The 26,983-nt window shown below is 36.3% G+C and overlaps 1 protein-coding gene and 1 long non-coding RNA gene across 11 annotated transcripts in view; one reads left to right on the forward strand and one right to left on the reverse strand.

Moving 5' to 3' along the window:
• Positions 1-26,983, forward strand: part of NOL4 (nucleolar protein 4) — a 402,656-nt gene that overhangs the window by 190,561 nt on the left and 185,112 nt on the right. For 9 of the 10 annotated variants that reach the window (XR_004278137.1, XM_032310893.1, XM_032310895.1 and 6 more), the window contains one exon: positions 12,020-12,303. Coding sequence is in view for 9 of the 10 variants with exons in the window: in XM_032310893.1 (XP_032166784.1) it covers positions 12,020-12,303 (284 nt within the window). In the remaining variant the exon portion in view is untranslated. Of the gene's footprint in view, positions 1-7,150; positions 7,339-12,019; positions 12,304-26,983 lie in introns of those variants that run through there. The other variant, XM_032310900.1, reaches the window with a different exon arrangement.
• LOC116572136 lies at positions 277-7,023 on the reverse strand. Its single transcript, XR_004278139.1, has 3 exons — positions 6,936-7,023; positions 4,234-4,407; positions 277-402 (listed from the first exon to the last, which is right to left on the reverse strand). It is a non-coding gene; the product is annotated as an uncharacterized LOC116572136 (long non-coding RNA).

Here is a 26,983-nt window from a genome sequence, read left to right on the forward strand (position 1 = left end):
GTCTCCCCACTGAGTAGAAAGCCCGATGTGGGGTTTGGACCCAGGACCCTGGGATCATGACCTGAGCCAAAGGCAGAGGCTTTAACCCACTGAGCCACCAGATGCCCCTGGTTAAATAATTCTGATTGGTGTTACTTATCCCAAGACAGCATAGAAAATCCTTTATGTTTGTTGCTATATTCATTTCACATTGCTGTGTAACAAATTACTGAACACATAGCAGCTCAAAACAACATCCATATCTCACAGTTAAATAGGTCAGAAATGTAGACAGCCTCTGTGACTATAGAACTGAACTCCTTGTTTCCTTACTGGCTGTGGCAGAAGTCTTTGTCGGCTCTTTACAATGGCTTGCATTCCTCCTTATATGACCACCTTCATCACCAAGCCATCAATGGCACACTGAAAAGCAGACATAAAATAGATATGTGACTATCACTTCTTGGTATCATCCAGTTCAACAAATAGTTACTGAATATTTACTATGTGGCAATATAAATTGATAAAGGAGTAAGGACTGGACATTTCCCTTCAATAGTTTACATTTCATAATTAAATTCCTCTAGAGGTAGAGAAACTCCTGATATTTTTATTTTGTCAAAAAGATTTCCTGGGGAGCCTTGGTGGCTCAGTGGGTTAAGCCTCTGCCTTCACCTTGGGTCATGATCCCAGAGGTCTGGGATCGGGCCCCGAATCGGGCTCTCTGCTCATTGGAGAGCCTGCTTCCTCTTCTCTCTGCCTGCCTCTCTGCCTACTTGTAATCTCTGTCAAATAAATAAAATCTTAAAAAAAAAAGATTTTCCATATATTGTATAAAAATACCAATTCTATGTAAATTCTAATCTTTGATTGTCTGATAGGTAACATCTTTAAATTTGATTCAACTGTGTTTCTCTTCATCATCTCTGACAATGTTCTTTCTGAGTTTAGAGTCCTCTAGTTCTTTGACTATATTGCATTGTGATTCTAAGTCCTTTCGAAGTATAAATTGTATTCTTAGTAAGATAAAATCAAATCACTTAACATTTCTGTTTTTCAGTTTTCTCAAAAGTAAAACAAATATACATTAGTTAAGTTTGCTTTTTTCAAGTTAAAAAAATCATCTTTGACTAAATTAAATGAAAACAACATAAACAATGGGATTCTAATAGAGAGGTACTGGAGTTTCTGACAAAATTCATGAAAGAGTTGGTAATTCACTAATCTGAAGAAGTTAGGAACAAAAGACCACCCCAGTTTTTAAAAAAGTCATGGTACCTGCAGTGATAGTAATTTTGTTGAGATAAAAAGACCTAGTTCCAGTGACTTCTTTTCTCTGTCTCACAGCTTGAAATTTTTCTCATTCCCTAATATGATATGCCATCTGGAAAATGCTCTAGGAAGGAATCATATGCACTAGGTTTACAACCCAATGGATGCTTAGTGCCTACCATCATTTGGCTGCTAAAATGCACACATGCACACATACCACACCATTGCATATCACACATCACATAACCTTCTCATATTGCCAAAGGTAATCGTACCAAATAGTTACCACCTATTTAACATAAACGTCAACCAATCTCATTCTTCCTCAAATGGAAAGAAATCTAAATCCTGTCCAGCTATTGCATTCAGAAATGGTATTGAGGAGCCCCAATTTCTGAGGCCAGATCACCAAGTGATGTTCATTTCTTCTTTAGTTCTGTAGCAATTGAAATTATGTGATTATCGGACCAGTTAGTATATTTATCTACTACCACCACACCATAGATACAACAGTGGAAATAAAACCTAAAGAAATGAGAAATGTGTTTTAATCTTCCAACACTTGATGGCAAACAAAGAACTCCAGATGAGTATTGCATTCCTTTCTGCATCTGGTTCCAAAGCCATAGCTAACATGCCTAACTGGTTCCACTACTCATTCCACATTTTCTTCTCTTTAGCTAGCAGTGAAACTACTGAGTTTCCAGATGACAAATCATGTTAGGGAATGAGATTTTTATCTCTGCCTAGAAGGCTTACCTTGACAATATTTTCCTTAGGCAGAGTGAAATGAAAAATGCTTCAGGTACTCTTATGGGCCTGTGTCCCAGTCCATTCTGTTTTTTGGACATCTTCCATTCTCTTAGTGTTCAGGATCAGTGATCATGGCCAACACAAAGCTCTTCTTTTTATCTGTTCCCATAGTGGCCTACATGGTGTGAAATGGGCAGTTGTCTATCCCTTTTTTGGAAGTGTCCTTCTTATAGGCCAATGGAACCTATAACTTCAGAGAATTATTGGAAGTATCATTGCTATCTCAGAAGAGACTTTTTTTTCCAGGCTGATACTGGGGCTAAGAGGAAGGCAGCTCCAAGAATCAGTAGCTGTTTACAGCATATATCACATCCTGAAAAGCAGCCCTTCAGGCTCGGATTATATCTTTCAGTGACATCATAGCTGAGTTTTTAATAGTTTATTCCATTATTTTAGAACGTCCACAGTTTGTCAATAATGGAGTAGAGAGTAAGAGTAATAGCTCCATGGGAAATCCTCTGATTATTTCATTTCTTTTTGTATGATATGATTTCCTTGATTAAAATTCATGTGTGGTGGAAAAGGGAATATATAAAACATTCTGAGGGTTCTTAGGTGATGGTGGGGGAGGAAAAATGGGTGAGTAAAATACAGGACCAAGTCAACAATAAGTATCCTTTCTGCTGAGGACAAATAACTACCCTCTCTAATTAGAGGTGTCTAATACAATAGTTTTACCCTGGCCTGTTATGAAAGATCTATCAATATCATCCTTCCTTCAACTTCTATTAAAAAGTCCTCCTTGGGACGCCTGGGTGGCTCAGTTGGTTAAGCAGCTGCCTTCGGCTCAGGTCATGATCCCAGTGTCCTGGGATCGAGTCCCACATCGGGCTCCTTGCTTGGCAGGGAGCCTGCTTCTCCCTCTGCCTCTGCCTGCCACTCTGTCTGCCTGTGCTTGCTCTCGCTTCTCTCTCTATGACAAATAAAAAAAAAAAATAAAAAATCTTAAAAAAAAGTCCTCCAACTTTTCCTTTTCAAGTCTCTACACCATTTGGCTGCTACCAAAGAAATATCATAAAAATAACCTCTGACTATCTCTAGAACACTAAAGAGAATACACAACTAGACCTATCCTCAAGGTTCACTAAATGGATTTCATTGTCCATTTGGGCCTATCCATGAAAGCAACTGTACCATCACAGAGTTTCACAGAATCATGGAAACCTGGCTGACATTTTTTATTCTCAGTTTTCCACAAAGAATTTCATTGAAGACCATAGACAGAGATTAAAGAAAGAACTCATATATGACAGGTCATGCTCATATACCCCTGGGGCATGAATAGACTCCTTTCTATATATTGTACTTCCACTCAGTGAAGGAGGGCTCCAAAATGTGCATGAATTTGACATTCAGTGAACCAGGTGGTGCTCAGTTCGTGATGGCCAACTGGATAAAGAATCAGGACCTGTTATCAAAAAGCAAAGTTACCTCAGGAAGAATACAGGGCCCTGCACTAAATCTTACTTTTTAATGACAGAATTTCTCTGGTTGGAGATTAGCCCAGGCTCCGTGCCCAATCCTGAGCTTCTACAGATGCCTAGACTGCCATCTGATCTAGTTTGTCTTCACCAAGGTCAAGTGGAAAAGCTACTTTCATTGCAATCAAAAACCAGATGATGTGATTTTTTTCAAACTGAGAATTCTTTTACGATCCCTCCTACCCCCTCTCCCCTCCAGCAACCCTCACTTTGTTTCCTGAGATTAAGAGTCTCTTATGTTTTATCTTCCTATGTGGTTTCATCTTGTTTCATTTTTCCCTCTCTTCCCCTATGATCTTCTGTCTTGTTTCTCAAATTTCTCCTATCAGTGAGATCATATGATAATTGTCTTTCTCTGGTAGACTTATTTCGCTTAGCACAATACCCTCTAGTTCCTTCTTCAAAGAGGTCAAGTTTTAAGAACTTATTCTTCACTTTGGAGGGGGAAAACTGAATCCCTCTGTACTTTCTTACACTCAATATTGGTTTTATCATTTTAAAATCAATTCCCTTTAACTTTTTATATATACCTATATACATATATTATTTATTTATTTATATTAGTAAACTCCTTAGTGTGAAAGTTTTACTTCAAAATGTAGCATCATTCTTTTGTACATGTTTAAGACAGCATTATTAAATAGTATATAATCTGGATTTATAGTTTGCAAATATGTTGATTACTTACTTTTTGAAAGATTTTTGTGGTATTAAGGACGTCAGTGTGCAAGACTTCTGTAATCAGCAGTTAAAATTTTTGCATATAAGTAAAAGATAAAACATAGCACAGTGCTGTTTACTCAAAGTATTATAAAAGTTGAGCAAAGTAGAAATCAAAGAATGGAAAAGTCATCAGAAGGATCTGAAGAAAGGAGATAAGAAAAATGAGGAAGAAATTTGTAGGTGACAACTACAAATGGACGAAGGCAGGAACGTGTCAGGGTCTTAGACTAGGGAAGGAATGGGGCTGCCCAGCAAAGGATTAATCTATCTATTATCTATCTATCCATCTATCGATCATCTATCATCTATCTTTGTTTCAAGTTTTTATTTAAATTCTAGTTAGTTAACATATAGTGCAATACCAGTTTCAGGAGTAGAATTTAGTGATTTGTCACTTACATATGACACCTGGTGCTTATCACAGGTGTCCTCCTTCATATTTATGACCCCTTTTGTCCATCCACTGCCCACCTCACCTCCAGCAACCCTCAGTTTGTTCTCTGTAGTTAATAGTCTCTTACGGTTTGCCTCCCCTTCTCTTTTTTTTTTTTCCTTCTTTCCCTGATGTCATCTGTTTTATTTCTTAAATTCCATGTATGAGTATATAGTATTTGTACTTGTCTGACAAACTTATTTCTCTTAGCACAATACAGTCTAGCTCCATCCATGTCATTGGAAATGGCAAAATTTCATACTTTTTGATGGCTGAGTAATATTCCACTGTAGATATATTCTGTATACATACATATCATTTTTCTTTACATGTTCATTAGTTGATGGAAATTTGGGCTCTTTCTATACTTTGGCTATTGCTGACAATGCTGCTATAAACATTGGGTGCATGTGCCCCTTGGAATCAGTATTTTTGTATCCTTTGCGTAAGTACCTATGAGTGAAATTGCTGGAACATAGGATAGTTCTATTTTTAACTTTTTGAGGAATCTCCATACTGTTTTCCATAGTGTTTCCACTAATATGCATTTCCACCAACAGTGGAAGAAGGTTTCCTTCTCTCTGGGTCTTTGCCAATACCTGTTGTTTACTGTGTTGTTAATTTTAGCCATTCTGACAGGTGGAAACTCATCATAGTTTTGATTTGTATTTTTCTGATGATGAGTGACATTGAGCTGTCTTTTAGTTGTTAGTTGTTGGTCTGTTAGCTATTTGTATATCCTGTTTGGAAAAAAAAATGTCTCTTCATGTCTTCTGCCCATTTAACTGGATTATTTGTTTTTTGGGTATTGAGTTTGATTTAGTTCTTTATAGCTTTTGGATACTAACTCTTTACCAGATATGTCATTTGCAGATATCTTCTCCCATGTGTAGGTTGTCTTTCAGTTTTATTGTTTGTTTCCTTCACTGTGAGGAAATTTTTATCTTGACAAAGTCCCAGTAGTTCATTTTTGCTTTTGTTTCCCTTGTCTTTGGAGATATGTCTAGTAAGAAGTTGCTACAGATGATGTTAGGTTGCTGCTTGTGTTCTCACGAAGGATTTCTTTAGACTGGATTGCCTGCTTCATGTTGCAGAGTAGAGGGAGCTATGGTGTAAGATATAGAGTATGGGCATATAATCTCACTCATATGTGGAATTTAAGAAACAAAATAGTCGAACATAGGGGGAATAAAAGAGAGAAGCAAACCATAAACAGACTCTTAACTATAAAGAACAAACTGAGGGTTGCTGGAGAGGAGATGGGTGGGGGAGGGGAGGGGTTAAATGGGTGATGGGTATTAAGGAGGGCACTTATACGATCCCTGGGTGTTGTACCTAAGCAATGAAGGAATTAGTGAATTCCTACACCTGAGCCTAATATTACAACGTATGTTAACTAACTGGAATTTAAATAAAAACTTGAAAGGAGAGAAAAAATGAAGGGTATAGTATAGCAATGGATATACTTCAATTTTTTTTATAGGGACCCTAGACTAGAAGAAAACTTAGAGCAGAGGGTAGGAGTGATAAAGTGATGAAGGGGCTGGCCCCTAAGCTCCATTTTGTTAAATAGACTTGAAGGATTTAAAAATTTTTTTTTCTATTTTTTTGCATATTAAGGTACCAATCTTTTGACACAGGGTTATTTATGTCTGTATTTTGGATTTAAAATTAGCTTTATGTTCATATATTAAAGGGTGGTTTAATAAGGAGGCACCAAAGGATGGGGGCAGAGGACTGTAGTGCATTTGGGGGGAACACCATAAAAGCTTTCTGGACGCTATAAGTATCTGACCTGGATTTTTGGACTAAATTTCCAAGTACTAATCTTAAAATGAGGATTATATATATATATATTTTCCTATTCATTTTGCCTAAGGCACTTGGCCTAAAGACCATAATGAAGAACTACTGAAAGTAGCTGAATGAGAATGTAGGTCAGGTGCTTTGGGAGATTTCAAATATATATACATCACATTATGTTTATATATGGAGAGAACACATATATGCATATTTATATACTTAAATATATAAATATATATAAATATATCATACTTGATGTTATAGGTTAATTCTCTTTATATAGAGAGAGCTAACCATTGACTCTTGTGATGACATTAGACATAATATAAACAAATAGTATTTCTAGGGTCTGTGCTAATTGGTGAAGGGAGTGGGGAGTAGGGAAGGAGAAAGAGGAAAATGAATAGCTGGTTCGTGTTACAGCAACTTACAGGTAAGAGCCACAGCTGAGCTCATTTGCATGGTCCTCTGCGCAGCCCCAAATCCATCCCAGCAAAACCAGCCTCAGAGCAACGCAACCTAAACATCCAACGGCCTTCCTGATGTCACTGGATGCCCCGTTTCCTGTCATCACATTCCACATTCTCCTCTGTTGCTAGGTACCCTGGGCACTCTTAATTTCCAGAGCTCCAGGTGCCGTTTTCTCCTTGGTCCTCAAACACAGAGTTCTTAGTTCCAGTGCTATGGTACCCAGGCTGAAACTTGAGAGAAACACCAGCGTTCTGGGCGTGCGAACCTAAAGGCCATACCTACAGATCTCAACACTGTACCCTTTGTTTAGCAGCTCGCTACCCATACACCAGCAGCCACTTAGGATGGAGCAAATGATCTTGGGTAAGGAAGCAGATTTCCCCTTTGAAGCAATAAGTGGGTATGAGTTGGTTATCATAAACAGGAGTCTGAGATGGGTGGTTTCAAATTCTGAAAAAGTATCTCTAAGGAAGAGGAAATAAAAATTGTTAACAGGGTTGCAAGAAACCAGACAATAAAAAGCGGTTCATTTAGCTTCAGTTTAATGTCTGCTCACTCTTGATTTCTGTATTTTTCTAATATAGACATCAAAAACTCTGTTTTAAATTTTGATTTATAAAATAGTGGCATGTGACATTACTGGTTCTTTTACCATTTAAATGATAAAATGTGTGAATATATAAATTTCATACAAATAAGTAAATCATTCATTTGTTCTTGAGAAAACATACTGATTTACTCACGAATGAAATATGGAAAGCTGTAGAATTTAGTTACCTTGGTAACATCTGGAGTGAACTACTCTGTCTAAAAATACTTTCTCCTTTATTGTTTATACTTTATACCAAGATTATAAATACATGACTTTTATTAAATATTCTCCTGATAGATCATAATGTTTATCTTATTTAAAATGTGAGTAAATGGCACGATAGTTACTAAATATGTATGACGATTTCAGGTTAAAGACACAGTGTACTATTTTAAATTTTTAACTATGATAGACTGGCTTTGTTTCATGCTAGCATAGATTTATTTATTTTTTTTTAAGATTATTTATTTATTTATTTATTAGTTAGAGAGAGAGAGAGAGAGAGAATGAGCAAGAGAGCACAAACAGGGAGGAACAGAGGGAGAGGGAGAAGCAGGTTTCTGGCTGAGCAGGGAGCCTGACAGAGACCTGGGGCCCCATCTCAGGACCCTGAGATCATGACCTGAGCCAAAGGTAGATGCTTAACTAACTGAACCATGCAGGCAACTCTTAAATTAGGTTTTAAAATGTAATATACCTTCAGAGTTATTCACTCTTTTAACATATTGATAAAATTTTCTTACATAAAATGTTTAGCATTTTTTAAGGGATTCTAGTACCCAAATGTTAAATCACACTTTTCTTCATGAATTTGATAATTGGCCTAGCATATGTCCATTGTGCTTCTCTTTGGATTTCTGTGGAAAGAAATAGCTTAAATAATCAGAAATGACCTTGCATACTTTAGCATTGGATCTGACTTCACATAAAGGACATGCACAATTTTCTGAATTACTTAGGTATATTATTCCCTGAATTCTTTATTTCAAAAACCTTATATATTTCATGCTTAAAAGAATGTTTTTGATTTCTCAGTAACTATGGGAAGTGCCATGTCATATTCTTTATGACTGAGTTTCTCTAAATTCTCTTATGTTTGTTTTCTTTCTACATAAAGTCTTTTGTTGAATGGGGATGTAAAAGGAGTAATTTATGAATAGAATCTTGCCATTTGTGTTATGCCCCAACAATGGGTCTATGATTAAAGGAGTGAGACTGATACAAAGCCAAGGTCAAGCAAAGCTTTATTTCGCACCAAGCATCAAGAATCAAACTGACCGGCCAGGACCAGGCCTCTTACAAAGCAGGCGACCCTTCTCTGTTTCCCAGATTAGCTTTTAAGGGCAAAGGCCATGCAGTCGGGCCTGGCCACGCACAGGTGACCAATGAGATTGTAACACACACAGGAAACTCCACAGTGATACTGGGTGACCAATTGACTTACAATTTACCCTAGTAGACGTTTGAACCAGCCTATCACACCTTGGTTAGGATTGGCGTCAAAAAGGCTCCCAAAGGGCAGGGGCCCATACTCCTTGGTAGCTAGGGAGACAGTATGCGTCCCCCCACCACTGATCGGATGTCTCCACCTGGCCTGACCCACCCTTGTATCTGGGCTTTGTTACCTGGAGCTGGTTCCAGGACTTGTTTTTTGCTTTTTTTTTTTAAAGATTTTATTTATTTATTTGAGAGAGAGACAGTGAGAGAGAACACGAGCGAGGAGAAGGTCAGAGAGAGAAGCAGACTCCCTGTGGAGCTGGGAGCCCTATGCGGGACTCGATCCCGGGACTCCCGGATCATGACCTGAGCCGAAGGCAGTCGTCCAACCAACTGAGCCACCCAGACGTCCCACCAGGACTTGTTTTTAAGTAAATCCCCTGAGGGGAAGGGGAGCCGGGACAGTTTAAGGGTTAAACAAGGTTTTTGTTTAACTTTAATGAAAGCCTCTACCTAAATAGGTCCTTACAATTTGAATACATTTTAACTTTTCCACAAAATAGTTTTAAAATATTAAATTTTTAAAATATTATTTTACTGAAAATTAAGCTTAATGTTCTTTGTTTTCATTTTCCCTTGGAGCTGGAGATCTGGGCTTCCTCTTGGACCCCTGTCAGTCAGACTACTCTCAGTCTTACCTGTTCTTTTCTTATGATGATTCGATCCCTTCCTGTTCTACACCACTGCTGTTTTGATTCAGGTTTCAACGATGCTGATTCAGATGGCTTCTAGAGCTCTTCATGGTTTCCCATTTTGTCACCTTTATCCCATTCTCCTCATCAGTCAGAGTAATCACTTTAAAAAATTTGGGAGAAGGGGGTGGGATTATGGACATTGGGGAGGGTATGTGCTTTGGTGAGTGCTGTGAAGTGTGTAAACCTGGTGATTCACAGACCTGTACCCCTGGGGATAAAAATATATGTTTATAAAAAATAAAAAATTTAAAAAAAAATAAATAAAATAAAAAAATAAAAATCACCGTATAGTAACAAAAAAAAAAAAATTTTTTTTTTCCCATATCATTTCGGACAATAAAATTGATCCTATTCACGCTCAAGGTCCAAGCCAAGCTCTTCATCCTCTGCCTCCCTATCTAGGTTTCCCTTTCTGACTCTATTTACAGTCAGCACCCCAACCTTGTGTCTCATCTGCCCTGTACTTCCCTTCTTCTTCTTCGAAGATGTTGCACCTGCTGATACCTAAGTGGGGAACAATCTCCCCTAGCTTCTTCACTGGTTAAGTGTTACTCATCTTTTGAAATTCGGCTCATATGCCACCTTCTTTAGGAAAACTTCTGTGATGCCTTTACTGACCTTGTTTTGGATCAAAGCCTTTTTTCCTCTGCATTTTAGTTGCACGTTTTTGTTTTTGTTTTTGTTTTTTTCATCTCTTTTAGTTATTTGTGAACTCGCTGAAGGCAGAGGCTCTGTTGGCCAAATTATTTAACTGCCTTTTGGCCTAATGGTGGTATTCAATAAATGTTGAATAAATAAATGAACAGGTGAGTTATACCACTCCTTCACAATTAAATATAATTTTTGACATTAACTATTTCATTGCATCCTATAAAAATAAAGCAAACTTGAGAATATTCAGAATCAAAATATTGCTTGTGCACTCTCATATTTGTATCGTTTCAAGAGCCCTTAACTATAGGAAACAATTTAACACCTTTGTCCCTCATAATCCTTTGAAATTATATAAAGATGAAATTAAGAGAAATAGGATTTTTGTTGCATGTAAATTTTCTTACTCTAATTGTTATTGATGTGTATTTCTAAACAAGCTTATCATTTATTTTAAAGCCAGAAAATTTTGACTGACTTTGTTTCTTCCCTTTCTTCCCAGTTTTGCTTTTTATTTTTTATTCTGAGTTATTTTATTTTTTATTAGAAAATTATATATGTTGTAAATAATAAAGAGTATTTAAAAATATAGTGCCATTCCAGTAAGAAGAAATTAATATCAATATTTTAGTCTACATTTTTTTACTCGTCTTCCTCTATAAGGATATATGTTTTCTTTTCAGAAAATTGGTATCATTTGTCCATTTTTGAAGCTAGCTTTTTCCATTTAACACTTCACACTTCCCATTATTATTAATGGAAAAAGATTCCACATTTCCCATATTCTTTTTTTTTTTTTTTTAAAGATTTTATTTATTTATTTGACAGAGAGAGATCACAAGTAGGCAGAGAGAGAGGAGGAAGCAGGCTCCCTGCTGAGCAGAGAGCCCGATGCGGGACTCGATCCCAGGACCCTGAGATCATGACCTGAGCCGAAGGCAGCGGCTTAACCCACTGAGCCACCCAGGCGCCCCACATTTCCCATATTCTAATCATCCCAACATATATTAAGCCAGTTTTTTACTTTTGGTAATTTTTGTCACTTCTGAATATTTGCTATTGTAAACGACACTGGTTAAAAAAAAAGCTTTTTTACCTGCACAGAAATGCATTCAGTGATTATACTCCTTAAACTTAGAGGTCCCAGAAGTGTAATGACTGGAGCAGAAGGTGTGATCACTTTTAATGTTTTAGATGCATATTAAACACTCATAAAGCTTGAACCAACATACGCCCCACTAGCAGAACACACATTGCTTTTATCAGAGAATTTTCACCAAATCTGGATATTCTCACTAGAAAAACAAAAACTATCTACAAAATAATTAATGAGCTTCTCTTTGTTTCAATTTGCTTTTCTTCACGATTGCTTTTGAGATTGAACCATTTTCCCTATTTTATCTTCTTCTTATTTCACTTCACTTCTTTTGCCTAAATGTGCCTACTAGATTACGCATGACAATGGCTGCTTCACAAGTTTATTTGTAAAGATAAATTACACAGGATATGTAACGTTACCTCGATGCCAAGCACATAACAGGAGCTCGGTGAATGTTGAAATAGTAACTGAATGGCACATTAATTAAAATTGAACTCTTCTTTCCAACAGATGATTCTGCTGCAGAGAGTTTTAACGGCAATGAGACTCTGGGGCACAGTTCAGTTGCTTCAGGGGGAACACACGGCAGGGAGATAGGCGACTCCAATGGTGATGGCAAACCTGGGCTGGAGCAGGAGGAGCAGCCACTGAACTTGAGTGACAGCCCCCTCTCAGCACAGCTGACTTCGGAATACAGAATAGATGACCACAGCAGTAATGGAAAAAACAAATATAAGAACCTTCTAATCTCTGACCTCAAGATGGAACGAGAGGCGAGAGAAAATGGAAGCAAGGTAAGGTCACGTGACAATTTTCAGAGTTTCTGAGTTTGTCATGAAGGTCATAAAGAAATACGTATTTATATGAAAGATGAAAATTATTTTTGCTAAAAATATTTTAAGCAAATCCCAATGATATGTTGCCAACTATAGATATCCTATGTCCAAATAAGCAATAATTTTCAGAAATAATAGTGAGCAAAATGGATAGTTTTTCCATTGTGTGTTGGTATGTGTGTGTGTTTAAATTTAAATTAAATTAGCCAACATATAGTACATCATTAGTTTCAGACGTAGAGTTCAATATTTCATCAGTTGCATATAATATCCAGTGTTCATCACATCACATGCCCTCTTTAATTCCTATCACGTGTGTTTTTATACATGAAATCACTTGATATAATGTTTCTCCTTTATATAATCTTCTTATAGCTGTGTCTCTGGGAGTTTGTTGAGCTCAGATGTCAAAGTTTAGCTCTCAGAACACAATTATGGACTCTAAAAAGATCACTATCTAGTTTTTACTAGATTGGACAGGTGTACGCACAAATAAAGTTTCAATTAGACTCTCAAGTTTGCTTTAGAGACCCAGGGAGTTTGGTCAGTAATTTACTCCCCATACCTGGGAGAAATGTGTTGGTGTTCTAGATGAAGTGTGTAGATTAAATAACTACTGCGACAAGTAATTTATCACAAACTGTATTCTACAGAAGACAGAACCATGTTTCAGACATATCTAAATTTCTAGTTCTTTATATTAGAATAAATTTCAATCCTTCCCATTCCCAATTGATTCACTTTTTAAAATTTTTTGATCCTTCTCTTTTGATCTCTATCTTCACACCCATTTTCAGAAATACTGCCAATTCTTCTTTTGTTTTCATTTAAAGTCTAGTTAACATACAGTGTAACATAGTTCCAGGTATACAGTGCAGTGATCCAATAGGTCCGTGCAACACCTGGTGCTCATCACAAGTGTACTCCTTCCTTTATCACCATCACCTGTGTAACCCATTCCCCACTCACCTCCCTTCTGGCAACCATCAGTTTGTCCCAAATGACTTATTAAACAAACAAACAAACTTCACATTTCTATCGGTTTGAAGTAATGCATGCTGTGATTTTTGTTCCATAATTTTTGAAGGTATGCTTTTGAATACAGGAAGATTTGCGTGGAATATACATTATGACTCCCTCCCCCCACCCCCCACCCCACTTCTAAATTAGAATCGAAGAACTGATCTTTTGATAAAGCTCTTAAAGCAAAATGTCTTAATTTGAATTAATTTCTGAATTTGCTGAGGCACTGTACTTCCTAAATTGGCTCTATTTAAATCCTCTTGCTTGCCTGAGGGTATGTTGTTTTATCCTCTTTTAAGCAAGTCACTGACATCATCAGACACTTAAGCACTTCTGCCTGAGGGAAGCTGCTACAACTTTTGCTGGTGTAAATGCACAAATATTCTCTTCAGTGGGTTAAAGCCAAATCACAAACGATTTGTATTCACTAACATGATCTGAATCGAGGTTACATTTTATGGAACGAAATAACTTTTAAGTGCTCTGGCCATCCACATTGTCCGTCTGGTCTTTATAAACATCCTTTTTATGCTATGTATCTGTTGAGTATTTTTCTAAAATTATGCACTGGTTTGCTCTTCTCTATCCCCGCATTCATTATAATGATAGGAGCTATGCTCATTTGAAACACAGTGTTGCAGAGTGAAGTTACTTTTCTGCTCTATTTAAGATGAAGTTGTAAAAAGTTCAGATTGGGCTGTATGTGAGGAATAAGATGAGAAATGGGCTTAGGGAAGAAACATCCCCAAGGAGCCAAACATTTAAAGGTTTGGTAAAGGAAGAATAGCTTCCAGAGCTGACTGGGGAGTAGCCGGAGACACACAAGATCAGAAGGGTATAGTGTATGGAAGCTAAGTGTAGTCTACCTTTCACGAAAGAAAGTGGTCAGCTCTGAGGCACAATGCTGATGTACCAAGTAAGATAAAGATAGAAAGTAGTTGAGTCGGTGAGAACAGATTTAGAGCACTTTTGGAGCAGAATCCAGAGTGATTCTTTATTCCTTCCTTCAAGGATAATATAATAAAAGAATATATTGAATACCTGTCAATATATGACGGTACTAATTTGTACTAATGAAGTAGCAGACACAACTCAGAAGTCTTTATTCATAAGAACTTTGATAAATCGTTTTGGTAGAAAGGGGGACATATACATAGAAAACATTCTTAGTTATAAGTATAAGTAAATATCCATTCCTGTGTTAAAATATCGGGAGTTCAAAGTCAGAAAACACTATTTCTATTGGAGTAATGAAGACGGCTTCCTGGAGAAAGTGAGTCTTGAACATTGAAGGACATGTAAGATTACCATTTTTTCAGAAGGGGTCTCCTTTTGGATATTGTGAAAGGCCTGGAATACACAGGGAAGATGAGTTGGTCTCATAGATTAGGGAAGCATTGTCTATTTGGAACTAGGTAGGACTTCATAACATGGTATTTGAGGAAGAACCCAATATTGTTGTGCAATATAGAATATTTGCCACCCATTAATTTACTCACTAAATATTTACTTACAGACTCCTACATGAAGGCACGGTTATAGAAAGCAAAAACATGGAAAGAAGCAAACTGGGGGCCCAGCCCCTCAAAAGCTCAACAAGCAGGAGAGAAAGGCAAACCCATGATTATAATCTGATTCCATAAGTAAAATGATGGGCAAATGGCAAGTTGAAATGAGAAAAGAAAGGTGGGGCCCCCATGGGACTATAATGATTCTTAAGGAAGACTTTATAGAGCGATTAATGCCAGCATGAATCTGAAGTGTAAGTCGAGGTTATTCAGATGGAGGAGATTATTTATGGGAGAGCATGCGTGGAGCCATAGAGCCAGGAGAGAGCACACTGGGCATTGCAGTTTGCAAGAAGCTTAGCATGGCCATAGCAGAGAATATGGTGGAGAAATGGAGTATAGAGAGTTTCCATCAGCAAAGACTTCATGGGTCAGTTCAAGGACTTTGGATTGCATCCCATAGACAAGTTTACCATGATAAGGTTATAGTCAACTTGCAATTTTAAAGAAAGATTTTTCTGGCTACATTGGAGCAGATAGATAGGAACTAGGGAATAAATAAGGATAAATAGGGACTAGGAAATTAAAAAAAAAGACATAAAACTGGTTAGACAGCTGTTGTGGCATTACAGGAAGAAAATAATGCAGGAATACAAAAAAAAAAAAAAAAAGAACCTATTACTTTCGTTCTTTTGATATTGTATTTGTGGAATAGATAGCTTGATAGATTTTATATAGCCAGACTCCTAGGAATGTTTTTCACATACAGTACAGTACAAAAGCCTCTTTATACATTCTCATTGGGATGTAAATTCTATAAGAATGATATCTACCTTGATTACTGAGGTATGTCTACACCTGGCTTAATATGGGTACATAGTAGGTTCTCAAATATTTTGAAATAAAATTTTAACAAATGTGGGAAGTGAAGCAGAAAGCATTCTGGAATGACTCCAGCCTTAATGGCTGGAGTTTGACTCTAGATTGACTAGGTGGATGGTGACACCATTTTCCAATATTCAGAATGAGAAATATTTGAAGAAGCAGTTTTTTGATATATAAGGTTTACCATGCCTGTGCAGTACCCATGATATACATTTCATAGACATCAGGGGTATATGTTTCTGCTCAGAATAAATATTCATACTGAAGAAGAAAACTTGTGAAAGGTTTAGACGTGCGGCTTAAAGCTGTTGTGGTTGTTAAGATCACTTCAGAAGATCATAGACTGAGGAGACAAGAGTCAAAATATACCACTCTGTAGAAAAATATCGGCCCATCAAGAATGAGTGGCATAAAAGGAGTCTGCAGAAGAAAAAAAAAATGAAGGAGAAAGTTAAGGCAACCATATAAGGAGATGTTTTAGAAGCCAAAGTGTGGGGCATTTCCAAACTGACGTATAGTTAAATGGAGTAATTCTTAGGTGAAGTGACACAGGTCTAAACCCAGACAATGGTTAGGAGAGTTAATTCTGGGAGTTGGAATTAGAACACATGGCAGAAGAACGAGCAAAATTAGTGGGAAAGTGGACTGGAGATAGGTATAGGGCTAGATGGGGAAGCTGAATCGTTTTAATTGTGAAGGAGACTATGTCTGGAATTTTGTTTTAGGGATTCTTCTTGCAAGGTGAGTTTGTATGCAGAGAGCTCTGGGGTTTCCTGGCTTTGGATCAATTCTTGCTTACCCGAGGCTATCAGGTGAACTTCATACTAAAGGTTTAGCACTCATCTGTTCAGTTAGCACTACCTTTTGTTGTCCTTAGAAATGTTCCAACACTTCCGTACACATCTATCAAGTGACACTACCAATTTCTCCTTCCGGTATTGTTCAGGCTAGCCCCTGTCATAACTTGGAGGAACATAAAAGCTTAATTATGTAGCATCTTGGAAAAACTTAGATTTCTGTGAATTTCATATTGACCTATTTTACGATTTTATTGTGAATAATATCAGACAAAATGATTATAAAGCATTTAAATCTGAACAGTGAATAGAAATGCTTAAAAAGAATAGCTGAGCTGAGCTATGCCATTTATGGATGGCTTATTATCATGCAAATTCACTCACTAGACCGGTGAGTCATATTAGCCAATCTAAAGAATAAATAAATTGCATTGAAAGCGCTTAGGTGATATTTATTTTCTACTAGAAGATGGCCACATTTTTAGAGGATGACTATTAATATTAGAAATCAGAAGAAAGTAGAAATGTTAATTAAAAGCTTAGAAAAGGAGACTCCTGAGGAAGTGTTAAGGAACAAGTTATATAGGAAAAGAAGGGCTAAGAAGACACAAATTTGGATATAAGCATGTTTAGAATTATTAAATGAGAATAAAAACAAAACTAAATTTAATAGAGGGAAATATGTAACTTAGAAACATTATCATTGATTTTTTTCCTCTTTGGCTTTCTTTTTTTCTTTTAGTATTTGTGACCAGGCTGCATTATACTTAAATATGGTAAAATATTCTGAATCATTTTCCCAAAAGAATCATGTTTCAAGTAATAACTGTAGTAGGAGGGTGATTATTGTTGAGGGTTAATGTGTCACTGTGGTTATTGCATATTTGGTTTGGTTTTTGGCTCAGTTCCCCAGACTCTCCAGTCTTCAGTTTATTAAAATAACGTTTCTCCCTAAAGTGGTCCTTGTGACATCTTGTCAATGAATCTTTCCTTTAAATTCTTACCAAAATGGGTATTAACATTCAAATTAAAGTTTATAAAATACTTATCATAATTACCATTAATGATTGCTATGCCATTTTATTTAGACATGATGAATGGAAGCAGCACGATTTTTCTAAATATCTCTGTACTATTTAGGTGTAAGGAGATTGCCTTTGAAAACATGAGAGCCAAGGATTTACTTTTAGAACAATATTATCTTGGTCTTTGTTGTGTGGTTATTCTAGCTCATTCTTGTTTTAATTTGATGATTTTCAATATCTAGCTTCTTGGTGTTAAATAAAGATTTGGGCATCGATCTTCTTCAGGGTAGAAACAACAATATATATTCAACAAATATGCCTCATATGCTAGACACTGTCCTGGGTATTTAAAAAAAAAAAGTTTCATTATGAACTCACATTTTGGCTAGAAAGATAGACACAAAGGCAAATAACTGTGTTATAATATGGAAATCAATTTGTATATGGGTGTGCCTTCTAACCATGTCCTGGAAAGTTCCCAAGTTAATTTTTCATGGTTAAGTAGGAGATAGCCACTTGGTGAAAGGAAGTAGGAAATTCTCTAAGAACACAGCATTAAACTAAGGCCTAGAAATGCTGAGGATGGAAGTGGTGAGGGTAAGACTAGAGCAGTAGTTCAGCATGTCAGACTAGGGTACTATGGATGCCCTTTTAAAGCTTTGAACTTCACTCTGTCGACAGGGAATTGCTTAGAATGAAGGATGGGAAAACAGCATGGTTAGATCGTGTTTCAGGGTAGATCATTGTGGCATCTTTGTCACAAGATGGCTTTAAGTGGCATAAAAAGGGAGGAAGCTACTAACAGGATGAGGTCTTGCCTTAGTGAGGTGGTGGTAGGGATGGAAAGGAGAGCAAAGAATTAAGGAGTATTTAGAATGTTAAATGGACAGAATTGGAAGTTTGATTATAGGTAATGATGGAGAGTGTGAAAGAAACTTAGAGCCAGAAGATAAAGGATATATTATTTTTGATACTACGATGTTATGTCAACTCTAACAATGATGAACACTTACTTGGGTATACTTTCATATTCACAACTCAAACCACCTCTACATGGTAAGGAGAGTAAGTGTAATTAGCAAGCCTATTTAAACCTAAGTGCGTAAAATCTAATGGATGCTAAGCTATTATCTAATATTAATTATACACGAATTAAGTGATAGAGCCTGGCATTGAATGCAGGTCTTCTGATTTTGCAGCCCATCAGCTTTTCACCATACCCACATACTGGTTGATGTTGTGTAGGGCTAGATATCACTGTGGACCATACGGGGACTATGATGAGCATATTCTCCAGAGAGGCAGAGATTTAAAACAATTAGTGAATAGTTCCTTAATAAATGGCACATATTTGGAGTGGCATTTATTATATGTATATCTGTTTTGCTCTCCTATATGAATTATTGTACATAAAAATACTATACTAGTGCCTCTATTGGGAAACTATTCATATACACATTGTTACTTTTGTGCCTAAGTGTAAATAAATGGGTAGTTGAGTTAGAGTGGGTGCTTGAAGAGCTCCAAGGTAAATTTTAGCCTTACATTTTGCTAACTACTAATTTAAAATGACATCTTCATGTATTTTATATACATACATATATATTTGCAATGTATTATATATAGATACATATAGAAAGAGTGTGTATGTGTTTTATATTTTATACTCATGAGTTACATGGACTTCAGTTCTGCTCATTATTGGACATATTTTTTTCCTTCTGTCCTTAGAAGATCTTTTTTTAATCAAAAGATATATAAGAAGGATATAGCATCATGTGATTTTTTTGGTATTGTGTATAATATTTGCAACCTAAATTTAAATGTGTATTATGTTTAGGAAAAAAATATGTGCCTTATTCAGGAACCGTTAAATTAACTACTCTGTAGAATAATATAATTTTTTTATTCGAAGATTTTATTTATTTATTTGACAGAGATCACAGGTAGACAGAGAGGCAGGCAGAGAGAGATAGACAGAGGAGGAAGCAGGCTCCCAGCCGAGCAGAGAGCCCGATGTGGGGCTTGATCCCAGGACCCTGGGATTATGACCTGAGCAGAAGGCAGAGGCTTTAACCCACTGAGCCACCCAGGTGCCCCAATAATATAATTTTAAAAACTGCCTCATTTTCCAGATGAAGAAATTAAGACCCATTTAAGTGACTCCTAACACCCAGATCAGTGTCCTCCTGAGTCATTATGCTGTCATAGTTACCACCTGCCTATGCTTATATTCTTGATAAGTTATTATAGGAAGAGAAGGGGTAAAGTCAACATTTTTGAGTGCCTGCTATGCATGATCTAGTCTATGTTTGCTCATTTCACATTTGTTATCTTGGGAGAATGGTGAAGACAAGGAGCTTCTAAAATTTATACCCTGAAATGTGCAAAGTGAAATTGATTTTAATTCTCCTTATGCAGCAAAATACACATTTTGAGTTCCCTTTTAAACATATGAGTTCAATCAGTTCAATACAAAATCTCAACTGATCCTCCAGCCGTCAGTGCTATGCATTGGTAGGTAATCTGATTAGAGTAATATATATTTTTGGTCAAATACAAAATAAAGAAAACTGACCAATTATCTTTGTCTTTATTTGGATGGTTAATCAGTAGCTCAAAAAAAAAATAGGGTTGTATTTTGGATGCTTTATGTAACTTTTTTGGAGGGGTTGGGTGGGTTTTTTGTTTTGTTTTGTCTGCGTATGTGTATTTGTCTGTCTTACATTTGTATTCTGTCATTAGGGATAAGGTAAAATTTTAAAATATCATTTGATTTATGGGTATCTTGAGAATGGTAGAGGAACGCTAAGAGAGAGAACTATAATTAATATACCCAGAAGTAATTCATACACATCTCAAAATAATTGGTATTACCAGGACTCACTGTGAAACACTCTGATATTGACCCAAATTTGGGGAAAGAATAAAAGAAATAGCAGAGATCAAGAGTAATGTATTCTAATTTATCTCAATATAATAAATTTATATTGTTTTCATTAGCATTAAATATTTGATGAGTCTTAAAGTATATTCCTGAAAGCAGTTATCTGTAACATTGTTATTAGTGTGATTTAAAAAAAAAATTTGAATTGAAGATCTTGGGGTTATTTGGAATCAAGATAATAACATGGATGAGAGTTTAAATAAAAGGATTAAGTAATAAAAAGTCATAAACTTTCATCCCAAGGAATAATAATAACAGGTAACATTATTGAGTTCTTACCATGTGTCAGGCCTTATTCTAAAAACTAACTCATGTAATCCGCACATAACCCAAGGCAAGTAGGTTCTTTTATTATTCCATTTTTACAGATGGGAAAACTGAGACCCAATGCCATTATAAATATGGTTACACTAAGAATTTCTAGAATTTTGATTTAAGCCCCCAATCATTTGGCCCACCTTTCAGTGATACAATTTGAGTTGAGATCATGGAGCAGGATCTGAAAATGAGCAGCAAATTTAACTTGGTGCTGAGACCCCCCCACCCAGCTGCCCTTTTACTACCTGATAATACCTGATCAGGAAGCCACATGATCAGCTTTGTGATTTGGAGCAAGTCTTTACCGTTTAAGCTTTGATATTTCGTTAGTTACATGGGGATAATAATACTTAACCTGTAGGCAATTGTGACAATTAAATACAACTATATGCATTGTTTATATAAGCACATAATAAATGGAATTGCTGTGGTGGTTATTACTGGCTCCAGAGCTTGGGGCTTGGCTAAATCTTGCAAAAATGTTCCTGACTCATAAATATTTATTTGGGAAATTGAAAATCCATTTTTTATAGCCTACCAAGTACATATTGAGATTGGCAATTTGGAGAAACATTTTTACTTTATTTTATCTTATCAAGTAAATACTATCTTTTCATCCCGTATCCCTTCTTCCTTCTTTATTTCTTTTTAGTTACACCTATTTTCCAGGCATCTGAAATATATAATACATTCCCAGAGGTATTTTATAGGCATTTATTCTAGGACCTATTTCTGTGGATATATAACAGGCACTAATGGAAATAGATCCTAGGATATCTTGCAATTTCTGCTTGTTAAAATCTTCCTGAACCTGTTGGAATCTGTCCAAGTCAAATGCTACCTCCTTTATAGTATCTATCTTGATTACCTCAACGGGGGGAAAAATTTTTCATTTCTGAACTTTTAGGGAAAAAGATCTATGAAGAATAAGGACAAGGAGGCAGGATAGTAAATTGTATAGGTGATGGATTGTATGGTTATGCCTTGAAGTGATTTACATGCATAAAACTTGCTCCTTACAAAATGTTTGTTGAACAAAAATGATGTAGTGACGTGGGAATAAATTGTATTGATCTTATCCCACCCACTTTCTTATACCAGCAGTTTCCTCACATTGTCACCTGGCTTCCCTAAACTTCCTACTATGTAGCTAACTCTGACCTTAATCTGGAATATGAGTGTGTCCTATTCCAGGTCATATGTGTACAATCTTATTTCTCTGGGCCATAGATTCTCATTATATTTTACCATAAATAGTGACTCAACTGAATATGACACCAAAGACAACAAAATCAAAAACCAACAAATAAGGTTACATCAAATTTAAAAGCTTCTACACAGCAAAGGAAACAATCAAAATGAATAGGCAACCTAGTGAAAGGGAGAAAATTTTTGCAAACCATATATCAGATAAAGAGCTGGTTAATATCCAAAATATATAAAGAATGCATATCAACTCAGTAACAAAAAAAAAATCAGATTTAAAAAGAGGCAGAGGAACTAAATATACATTTTTCCAAAGAAGTCATCCAAATTGGCAAAAAGACATGGAAAGATGCTCAAGATCGCTTATTATCAGGAAAACGGAAATCAAAACCACACTGAGATATCATCTCATACCTGTTAGAATGCCTTTCATCAAGAAGACAAAAGAAAATAAGTATTGGAGAAAATGTAGATGAAAGGGAACCTTTGTACAATGCTATAGGAATGTAAATTTGTTCAGCCACTATGGAAAACAATATGGGGTTTTTTCAAAAAGTTAAAAAATAGATCTGTATTATGCAGAATTCCACTTCTAGATATATGTCTAAAAGGAATGAATACAGGATATCAAAAAGATATAGATACATATACATAATATCTTCTATATCTTAATTATGTTTATATATATAAAATATGTGTTATATAAATAAAATATATTATATATATATAGCTATTATATATATATGAAATTCAGCCATGAGAAAGAAGGACATATTGCTACTTGCAACAACATGGATGCTAAGTGAGATAAGGTAGAGAAAGACAGATACTATGGTATCACTTATATGTGAAATCTAGAAAAAAGAAAAGCCAAACTTGTAAAAACAGAGAGTAAGACTGTGTTTACGAATGGGTGGTGGGGGATGGGAAAACAGGACAGATGTTGTTTCAGGATACAAATTTGCAAGAAATAGTAAATAAGTCTTGGAGATCTAATGCACAGTATAGTGAATATAGACAACAATATTGTATTATAAACTTGCTGGAGACTCGATCTTAATTATTGCTATCACTAAAAAGAAATGATAATTATTTGGTGTTATAGAGGTGTTAATTATTGCCATAATGCCGATCATATAACTATATATGAATGTATCAAATTAACATGTTATACACCTTAAATTTACACAATGTTATATGTCAAATACATTTCAATTAATTAAAAAACTGACTCGAATTGAATTTCTAATATGGTGACTGAAGAGCATAGCATCATTGTAGGCTGCTAAAGAAGGTATTTGGGAGTTTATGAGGTCTTTTGTTGTTGTGATTCTCAAATGTGCACACTAACTATAAAGAGAATTGATTGGTTTTTCAGACAAAATTTTTTAAATTTTGGTATTTCAGACAAAATTTTTTTAAACTTAATCTTTTTAGAGTAGTTTCCCATCCATAGAAAAATTAAGAGGAAGGTACAGAGACTTCCCATATCCCCCTTGCTCCCACACATGCATAGCCTCTCCCATTAACAACTCCTACTGGAGTTGTACATTTGTAGAAATTGATGGACCTGCACTGATACATCATAATCACCCAAAGTCCATAACTGACCTTAGTGTTCACTCTTGGTGTTGTACATTATATGGGACGTATTATATGGGTTTCTATGTATTCCTCAGTTCTTGTATAGGCAAGGTACTATGCCAGAGATTGTGGGTGCTATTGATCCGCTTCTGAGTTACCACATACCAAAAACAAAAGGCAAAAATATATGAAAGGCAATCATTACATGCAAAAATGTTCTTTGAAAACACAAAGCAAACAATTGAAGAAGGGTTCATAGAGGAAAAACTGTGTGTATGAACTCAGTAAGGATAGTTGTGACGAGAGAAGATTGAGGAGGCGAAAAGAGGAGAGTTAAGTCACAAAAGCAAGAAGGGACCAGAGTGACATGGAAGCAAATAACCATGAGTTTGGATGGACTCAAGGGTGCCTAAAAACAAGTCAAGGGGCATGTTTTCCAGGGCCGATCCTGATATGCTATTTGGTTTGTATCTCTGAGCGTGGGGAACTGCGGAAAGATGTGAGCACGAGAATGACACAGTGAACATGATCTTGGGCGGGAGGATGGATGACTCAGCACTTCACAGGATGGTTTGAGGATGATAGAGATAGGAGGTACAGAGAACCTTTCCAGTGGAGGGGTACAAGAGACCTTGCCAGGCAGGAGCAGTGTCTATTTGTTTTGAGCTTATGGAGTTTCAGGTGCTAGAGGGTTGGTTGGGCATGGCTGATGACAGGTGGAAATGAGAGTCAACAGAGCAGAAAGACTAGGAGGAAAGAAGTGTAGGGGTCATGTGTCAACAGGAAGCCGGATAGGAAGTGGCCAGCCATCAAGCCCAAGCTTTTCTGGATCAAAGAAAACAGTGAGGAGGGACAGAGATGAAACTGACAGAGCCAGGAAACAGAGAACCTGGCAGGTGCAGGCCCAGAGTAAAAGAAAGAGAGGCAATGGATCATTTGGGGAATGGAGGTGAAGGAAAAGTGAAAGGAACCTTTGACCTGTATGTACCTGGAAACCATCCAGAAAGAAGTGAGAACAAAGGCAGATCTCAAAGAATTGAGGCATGAGTCAACATACGGTTTCCTCAGAAAAAGACAGTATAGTAAAAGGGTTTGATGGATTTGTATGCTCTTAAAAATTATATATGGTTAGAGTAATAGTGTTATGCAAATGTAATATAAGTTAAAATTAATATTTTAACACAATGTCTTAAAACTGACTTTTCAACTGAATTCAGCAAATACCTTTGGGCACCAATTACACAGCAAGCACTGGGAAGGAAGAAATAGAAAAGACAGAGGCTGGTGTTCCAGGGGCATCAAGAAAAGAAGGCAGACATTAAACATCTTACAATGTGATAGTCTGGTAAATGCAGTCAATAAGGATAGTAAATAAGCCACACGTGTAAGAGAATGACTCATTTTATTGAGAGGAATGCTGGGAATGAAGGTTTAGGAGAATCAGAAAATATTTTTTTTCCCTGAAAATATCCCACCTTACATGGGTTTTAAAGGAAATATAGATTCCAGCCAGAAAAGGAAGAAAGATGGTTCAAATCTCTGGAATTGACTAAACTGTATGAGCTCAGACAAATTACTTCATCTCTCTTTAAATCAATTTACTTACCCGTGAAGTGAGGGAATAATTTTTATTGCTAAGTATTCTTCATTTAGTCATCAACATATATTTGCTATTTACTATGTGCCAAGCCCTGGGAGAGTCAATTATCATATGGTTTCACTTATTTGTGGAGCATAACAAATAGCATGGAGGACATGGGGACTTAGAGTGGAGAAGGGAGTTGGGGGAAATTGGAAGGGGAGGTGAACTATGAGAGACTATGGACTCTGAAAAACAATCTGAGGGTTTTGAAGGGACGGGGGGTGGGAGGTTGGGGTACCAGGTGGTGGGTATTATAGAGGGCACGGATTGCATGGAGCACGGGGTGTGGTGCAAAAATAATGAATACTGTTATGCTGGAAATAAAAAAAAAAAAATGCTAGGCACTTGGTAAATGCAATAAGAAACAAATGAAAAAAAAAAGATGTAAAATGTTTAATGTGGACTCAGTACAAAATGAAAAGGATCTATCATTTTTTGACGAATGTAAATGAATGAAACAATGCAGTAAGTTAAGGATATAGGCAGCCAGTCGTGCTGAAGAATAGGATGTGTGTGTAGTGTGTCTAGAATGATAGATACTGGGGTGTGCTCAGGACCAGAGGAGAGGCAGGAGTGGGGAGATGAGGCAGGAGCCAGATCATGAAGGATCTCATAAGCATGCTGAAGGGATTGAACTTTATCTTGCAGGGCAAAGGGAACCAGAAAAGGATTTTTCAGCAGGGGGAAAATGTGATTCCACTTTTATTTTAGAAGACCAAATAGTATGCTCTTCTAATTCACTAAGGTGTTTAATACGATCAAAGTACTAGATTTGCAAAATTGGTAAAGTAAATGTCATCTATTGACAAGAATGTACTGGGGACCTACTATTTGCCAGGTATCATGCTGGGCTCTGAGGAGGAGGGGATGAATAAAATGCAGTCTGTTCTAAAAAACCCAGTCCATTGAGTGAGACAGTTCCATAAATAGATAATGGCCTATAATAAAACACATACAATAATAAAAATATGCACTGGGCAGTATACCTGTATGAAAGTTTTGGAACACTGGAAAATGATAAAAGCCAAATGATAATCATTCACTTTAGGACTTGTTCATAAGCAGTTCACAGATTGTGTAGATTTCAAAAAATGCCAAGAGCAAAATGTAAAATAAAATTTCTGCACCTCCTGCAAAAATATTATTATTCAGGGAACTCTGAATGAGTATGAATGAGTTTTCTTGGCACTCCTCTTTTTGAAAAATAGGGATAATGTTTATTCCCATAATATTTCACACAGGTTTGATAAATATAGTTAAAGGATATCTATATTAGGAAGGACTGATTCCAGGTTTTGACCTTAAATATAAAGCATGATCATTTTCAACATTAACTTTAGTAAAGTGGCAGTGACTTCTTAATGAAACTTCCATTAATCTATAATGTTCCCAAGTCACATAGTTTTTAATGGGTGAGAAAATAAATTGGGATTTAATACTATTTAAATATTTGTTTTAGAAGTTCTTATTTAACACTTACATTGGAGCTTATATTTAATATTACATATTTTATAATGTTTTACATTTTACCCATCATTCAACATTTATGGAGCCCATCCTCTGAGCTAAGTATTGTGTTGGCAGCTGGAAGGACTAGTGTAAAGAAGACAGAGGTGGTCCCTGTTTCTCAGAGGCTGGTTGGGTCCTGCTAGGAGGATATGCTGAGGGAGGAGCACTAGGAAAGGCATTAACTGGTATTTGGG

This window comes from Mustela erminea, chromosome 13 (assembly GCF_009829155.1).
Source record: "Mustela erminea isolate mMusErm1 chromosome 13, mMusErm1.Pri, whole genome shotgun sequence".
NCBI classification, from domain to species: Eukaryota; Metazoa; Chordata; class Mammalia; order Carnivora; family Mustelidae; genus Mustela; species Mustela erminea.